Below are 7,358 nucleotides of genomic sequence, written 5' to 3'. Positions count from 1 at the left end.
CACCCTCCCAAATCGACCTCGCTGATTGCACGTGCGGCGTCTCGCTGTGCGCTGATTGTCCCAGTGTGCCGAGATTGGCGCCAATCGGTCTGCCGGGGACGGGTGGCCAGCGGTGACGGACAGGGCCGGCTCCTGAGGACGCACGCTGCGCTCAATACGGTATTCGGGTGTGGGGGCGCGGCGGCCAGCTGCCCAGGCGGTCCGGCCGGCTCGTTTGTGGTGCCGAACGGCTATTTCAGGTGGCACTGCGGCGCTCTTTGGCAATAATTATGGCGTGGATGGGCGGCGCGCCGAGGATAAAAGGTAAGACGCGCGGGTCTGTCAGCAGCAGTGTGTCAGTGGCCGGTCCGTTGAGCCGTCACCTGTGCCAGCCCGCGACGGTCTCCGGCTCGGGAGGTCAGGCACCGGCGGCTGCAGCGACCAGGGTCGGGTCACATCACCCACCAACCATGGTGAGTTGACGGACAGTCAGTCGGGACAGACAGGGGAGATGGGCCTAGACCAGACCAGACTAGATTGATGGGTCAGACGAGCTGAGCCTGACCCGTCTTACCACTATGTAGAAGGACGGTACACGACCTTGAGTGGACAGGTAACAGACATGTCTGACCCGAAGAACGGCAGTCAAGTAGTCCGGCCAGTCCAAACAGACGGCAGATATCCTGCAGTCAAAACAGGCGGGTCAGGTAGACTGATAAGCGGACTAGCTAGACTGCATAAGTAGTACATAAGTCGCTGATAAATACTGATAAATCAGACCAAACCAAAAATAATATGATCATAGGTACTAAAGTAGCATGATTCTATAGCCCAGGATCGATAAAATTCTGTCAGAGCAACGAAGATCATATAGCTCGAAAAGTAATAAAAAGACCTGGCAAACAGGTGCGACGCTCATGCTTCTTCAGAAAGAATAGGGACAATGCAAACGGCGATAGATGAGTAGTTTGTTGTCGCCGTCTTACCTACAAAACAACTGTAACGATACTATACAAAGTGTTACGGTAGTCAGTTACAAAACTGTACGTTAGGCATGGACTACTGTATCACAGAGCATGCAGAAATGGCTATGGAATAGGCAAAACAATTGCATTCTGCTTTCACGTAACTGAGAAAGGTCGTCTCGTATACCCTTACCGCAGACAGGCTGCTTCTATGTATATTATTCTTTGATTATGGAGCTGATTGATTCGCGAAATGGAAGCTATTCGCTAAAGATAGCCAGTTTCGGAGACCTCGGCCTCAATCGCTACTCGTAACTCTGATTCATTGGTGGCACTCACACGTGAAAGGTATAGGCGCGTCCTGGTTTGAATAATAGACACACGTGGCTGCTTGCTGTATTTGTTGACGTCTGTAACATAAATGTACCGAGCGTTCCTTACCTATGTATAGAGATAGATGAGCTGTTCTGGCTATAGGTAGAACAGTTTGTGTCGAAGCTTTATCTGCCTCCTCTTACTAATAGCACTATCAATGAATAGACCTAAACCGACCAATTCAGCCTATGTAGAGGACAGCCAACGTACCGTGACGAATCGTTCTCCAACGCTCGAACTTAGCGCAAAGGTAGGCTGTACCGCAACACATGCGAGTACTGCGGGCAGCCTGTTTCACAAGAACACAAGAACAGGCTCAGGAACAAATCACTTTTTGCCGAGATACGCGATTGGCAAGTGCATCGAAACAGTTTGATCCTCATTGCGGACTCTTCCTACAATGATGAGATCAGCCAATAAAAAACGACTTTTCCTTATTCCTTCAGATGAACGACAGCTAGAATACCTGAGCTGACCTTTCGTATTTGATTTCATTTCGCCTCAGCATTAATAATTATATCCAAGCATAACGCACATTTCGCCTCTCTACTGCTTATTTTTCTAAGTTCCTATTGTCTTTCTTTTCACTGCTTGAATCGTAACTTACTGTGATGACTGTTGTTGGATTTCAGGCCCGTTCACACCTGTGTTCGATGCTGTCGACTCTGGTGGTCCTGCTCTCTGTATTGTGCTATGCTATCTGTGCCTGTGATTTCAGGCCGGTTCACACCTGCGCTCAGTGCTGGCGACTCTGGCGCTGCTGCTCTCAGTCGTCTCCGGCAGAATGTTCCTGGTCAAAGGGAACGAAAGTTCGGACGGCTGCGGCCAGAACCCGCTCGTCACGCTGATCCACGCAGCGCAGCAGTTCCGTGAGTAGTTGCCTGCAGCCGAGAGTGATCAGTTGTGTCCTCTTTAACGGTATTGCATGTACAGTCTGTCTTAAAAGTACCGCGCAAAGTGGCGGTGGATCCATCAAGCCTGACCGAGAAAGGGCCTGTTTTAATTTAAAAGTCACTGACCAATTGACCTAGGGAATGGACAAGGATGTCAATTGCTTTGGTGACCCAAATTTAGCAGGCCCTTGCTCAATCAGGCTCGATGGATCCACCGTCACTTTGCGCGGTACTTTTAAGACAGACTGTACTTGCCATTCGTTTGTGTCCGTATTTCGTTCCTGTCTTTCTACTTGTGTTCTACATTCCGCATTTGATGGAGAGATGCTGCTTAGAATTTAGGCAGCAGATAGCAAAAATAACGTCGAAGCTTCATCTACCGCTGATGACCAATGAACAAGGATAAGCCGACCAAGTAGGCCTGAAAGACAGCTAACGTAACGTTACGAATCGTCCCTCAGCGCTCGACGTCGAGCGCGGCTCAGAAGCCAGCGTAGGTAGGCTGTCCCGCAGCACACGCGGTTACTGCGGTACAGCCTAACCGCCAGGCACTCCGGCGCCGCCCGCTCACCGCGCGCCCGTCTGTCCGTGCAGAGGGCCTCAGCATGAGCCAGCTGATGGCCGCGCTGGAGCAGGACCGCGAAGCGTTCGGCGAGCTCCTCGGACTCATCCAGGCCTACCACGACTGCGTGCGCACCGGCGACGGCATCCGGTTCAAGCGGACGCGCTCCAACACGCGCAGCTCAATCCTGTCGCTGCTGAGGTCGTCGGCCACGGCTGTGCCGTCGCCACGCGCCTAGGCGCCACGCCGCGGCCCGCAGCCGGCGCCCTGGAGGCTGGGCGCCGCCTCCGGTGTGCTCCTGCTCTACTGCGTGCTGACTGTGTGCCGCGCCCAGATCGTTATGACGCGCATCCTGCTGCTGTGGCTGCTCGTCGTGATACGATAGTCACGTGAATTCCAGGAGGAGGCGCCGCAATATATGAGAGCATAGGAGAATTGTTTCAATTATCAAAGTAACAACTCACTGTTGATGCTGCTAATGACATGCCTTACTAATATAAAATCACTAACGTTTACGCAGCCTATTAAATACAACAAAAATTATGATAGAACGGATGCTGAAGGCAAGGCAGCCATTGCATGGTCGCATGCAGTTATAGGAATGTCCGACCTCAACCGCCTTGTGTCTTTGAATACATATGTGTCGATGTGCTGACAACTCAAGATCTTTAACTCATAGCTAAATGAAAACGAGTAGCACCAGCCACGTGCTTTTAGTTTCCAAGCAGTCTGTTGTGGCTTAGGGCATATTACGACCGAATATATGTATTGGAATACCTACCACTACTCTTTGTCAGCTAAAAACAGCAATGTAATTCTGTTTAATCATAAAATAGGCAAGCAACTTAGTTTACAGTAACGTATTTCATTCGAGGTAAGGCTTGCTAACTGGCTACGGACGGTTTGGTGTACCGACGGGAAAATGTTATTATTTCACTGATGTTATGGCAAAATGTTACCTCGACGAAGGTTTACGGAACGGTTTATATAACGAACGGAATGATATAGGGGAGATCCGGGAGGTATGGGCCCCCTGGAGGTATGGGCCATCGCAGTATTGAAGAAGTGTTGCGTATTTTTACACATTTGACCGTGTAAACTGGTAGCAGCCATTCCGCTATACAACCCACGTGATTTTCAAGATCTTCAGTCTTGATATTACTGTTCATTGCTCTGGTAAAGATTAACAAAAAGACGTATATTGAGGCACAGAGCAGCATATTTTAATAAATCCAACCGGTTTCAAAGACCTCTCGTCTTCGTCATCAGGGATTGAAACATACAGAAAGGAGAAAGGTTACATATTTAAGCGCTGAAGAGAATAGCTATAGTCATGCTTTTTCTGTTAGAAAACGCGTGGAGAGCGTGCTTAAAAATAAAGGTCACTAAAGGTCGTCATTCACTATTTCTTGTTGACGTCTTTCTTGAGGAGGTCAATCCATCCCTGGTAAATTGTATATTTCCCAACGTTTCTGTTCATCTTTTCTTCGGTTGAAGCTTGGATATATATCGCTTCTTTTATTTCTCTTTGCTTCCTTTTAGCCTCAAATCCAATCACTGATGTGTTCTCCCATTTTATTGTATGTCCTGTGTCGTAGCTGTGTTCTGCCGTTGCTTCCGATGTTTGTGGGTCTATGTTGCCCGAATTGAGTTTTTTAACACTTTTTTGGTGTTCTTGTTGTCTAACTTTCACATTTCTTTTGCTTTCTCCAATATATACTTTAGGACATCCGTCACATTGCATTTTGTAAATGGGTCCTGGTTTTTCTACAGCGTTGATGGTGTCTTTGGGTCTCACGAGCAGTTGTTTCAAAGTCTTGTGCGGTTTGAAGTAAGTTTTGACGTTAAATTTGGAACACACTCGACGTATTTGTTGAGAGACTCCGTCCACATAAGGAATAACCATGACCGGGGATCGTTGCTGTGGTGCCGTGGCGTCTGGTGAAAGTGCAGCATCATCCTGTATTTGTTGTTGCGATGGTGCTGGTGCCCTTGTTGTCGATGGGGTTGTCTGGTGTTGTACTGGCTGGTGTTCTGCCTCTCGATGCTGTCTCTCGACTTTGCTGATTTCTGACTCCACGTATTTAGCTGGGTATTTGTTGTTTCGCAGGTTATTTCTGATATGGTCAAGTTCCCTTTTCCGTGTTTCTACACTGCCGCAGATGTTGAAGGCTCTCTGGGCCAGGGTGTGTATGACAGTCCGTTTGTGTTCCTGTGGGTGATGACTCAGGTAGTTAAGATACTGCCCGCTTGATGTCGGTTTGTAGTAGACATCTGTCTTAATCTTGCCGTCAGGGGAACGCTGGAGAGTCATATCCAGGAACGGCAGCCTTCCGTTTTCTTCCTTTTCCACCGTAAACTTGATAGATGGATACAGTGAGTTCAGAGTTTCCAGGAAAGGTTCGATTTCAGACGGTTTCACTGCTGCTAGGATGTCATCCATGTATCTGTGCCAGATGTATGGGGCCGTTGGATATGAGTCTAATACTCTCTTTTCCAGGTTTTCCATGAATATATTGGCCACGACCGGTGCCACAGGAGAGCCCATAGGTGCACCGAACAGCTGTTGATAGAAGCATTCACGGAACTGGAAGAAGGTTGTCCTCAAAACGAGCTCCAGCAGCTCCACGATGTCGTCAGGAGTGAGGCTCGTTCTGTCTGCCAGGTCTTGGTCATTCTCAAGTAAGGTCTTGGCTTGTGAAATGACGATGTCCAGAGGAACGCTGGTGAACAGCGCTGACACATCAAATGACACCAGGACATGATCGCTGGGTACTGTGGTGTCACGCAAGATTTCGGAAAGTTCTTTAGAGTTCACTACGTGGCGGTGTGATTGTCCCACAAGCGGCGTTAGTATGTCGCTTACATATTTGGCCGTGTTGTACGTGGATGATCCGACTGCTGATACGATTGGACGTAAAGGCGTGTTCGGTTTGTGGATCTTCGGCAATCCGTAGAACCTAGGCAATGACGTAGATCCTTTGCTGCCGGGGTGTAGTTTCCAGTATGTTGCCTCGTCGAGCCGTGCAGTCTTCTTCAGTTTCTTCAGTAGATTGATGGTCTTGTCATTGATGCTGTTGGTCGGGTCTCGGGCGACTCTTTTGTAGGTGTGCTCATCACTTAAAAGTGATTCAGCTTTGCTGATATAGTCCCCTTTCTCTATGACAAGACCATCAATCTACTGAAGAAACTGAAGAAGACTGCACGGCTCGACGAGGCAACATACTGGAAACTACACCCCGGCAGCAAAGGATCTACGTCATTGCCTAGGTTCTACGGATTGCCGAAGATCCACAAACCGAACACGCCTTTACGTCCAATCGTATCAGCAGTCGGATCATCCACGTACAACACGGCCAAATATGTAAGCGACATACTAACGCCGCTTGTGGGACAATCACACCGCCACGTAGTGAACTCTAAAGAACTTTCCGAAATCTTGCGTGACACCACAGTACCCAGCGATCATGTCCTGGTGTCATTTGATGTGTCAGCGCTGTTCACCAGCGTTCCTCTGGACATCGTCATTTCACAAGCCAAGACCTTACTTGAGAATGACCAAGACCTGGCAGACAGAACGAGCGTCACTCCTGACGACATCGTGGAGCTGCTGGAGCTCGTTTTGAGGACAACCTTCTTCCAGTTCCGTGAATGCTTCTATCAACAGCTGTTCGGTGCACCTATGGGCTCTCCTGTGGCACCGGTCGTGGCCAATATATTCATGGAAAACCTGGAAAAGAGAGTATTAGACTCATATCCAACGGCCCCATACATCTGGCACAGATACATGGATGACATCCTAGCAGCAGTGAAACCGTCTGAAATCGAACCTTTCCTGGAAACTCTGAACTCACTGTATCCATCTATCAAGTTTACGGTGGAAAAGGAAGAAAACGGAAGGCTGCCGTTCCTGGACATGACTCTCCAGCGTTCCCCTGACGGCAAGATTAAGACAGATGTCTACTACAAACCGACATCAAGCGGGCAGTATCTTAACTACCTGAGTCATCACCCACAGGAACACAAACGGACTGTCATACACACCCTGGCCCAGAGAGCCTTCAACATCTGCGGCAGTGTAGAAACACGGAAAAGGGAACTTGACCATATCAGAAATAACCTGCGAAACAACAAATACCCAGCTAAATACGTGGAGTCAGAAATCAGCAAAGTCGAGAGACAGCATCGAGAGGCAGAACACCAGCCAGTACAACACCAGACAACCCCATCGACAACAAGGGCACCAGCACCATCGCAACAACAAATACAGGATGATGCTGCACTTTCACCAGACGCCACGGCACCACAGCAACGATCCCCGGTCATGGTTATTCCTTATGTGGACGGAGTCTCTCAACAAATACGTCGAGTGTGTTCCAAATTTAACGTCAAAACTTACTTCAAACCGCACAAGACTTTGAAACAACTGCTCGTGAGACCCAAAGACACCATCAACGCTGTAGAAAAACCAGGACCCATTTACAAAATGCAATGTGACGGATGTCCTAAAGTATATATTGGAGAAAGCAAAAGAAATGTGAAAGTTAGACAACAAGAACACCAAAAAAGTGTTAAAAAACTCAA

The 7,358-nt window shown here is 48.5% G+C and overlaps 1 protein-coding gene across 1 annotated transcript; it reads left to right on the top strand.

Annotated features, from left to right (window-relative positions):
- The first annotated feature begins 340 nt into the window (after positions 1 to 340).
- LOC122383277 lies at positions 341 to 3,525 on the top strand. Its single transcript, XM_043369551.1, has 3 exons — positions 341 to 452; positions 2,038 to 2,188; positions 2,807 to 3,525. The coding sequence occupies exons 1-3, from the start codon at positions 450 to 452 to the stop codon at positions 3,010 to 3,012; spliced, it is 360 nt and encodes a 119-aa protein (XP_043225486.1). The 5' UTR covers positions 341 to 449; the 3' UTR covers positions 3,013 to 3,525.
- The last annotated feature ends 3,833 nt before the right edge of the window (positions 3,526 to 7,358 follow it).

The sequence above is a fragment of the Amphibalanus amphitrite genome, unplaced genomic scaffold (assembly GCF_019059575.1).
Source record: "Amphibalanus amphitrite isolate SeventyFive unplaced genomic scaffold, NRLGWU_Aamphi_draft 000159F_arrow, whole genome shotgun sequence".
Taxonomy (NCBI): Eukaryota; Metazoa; Arthropoda; class Thecostraca; order Balanomorpha; family Balanidae; genus Amphibalanus; species Amphibalanus amphitrite.
This window is presented reverse-complemented; position numbering and strand designations above follow the sequence as displayed.

Coding starts and splice junctions, on each gene's coding strand:
- LOC122383277 (XM_043369551.1), top strand. Junction 2,189..2,806: donor CCACGCAGCGCAGCAGTTCC/GTGAGTAGTTGC, acceptor CTGTCCGTGCAG/AGGGCCTCAGCATGAGCCAG.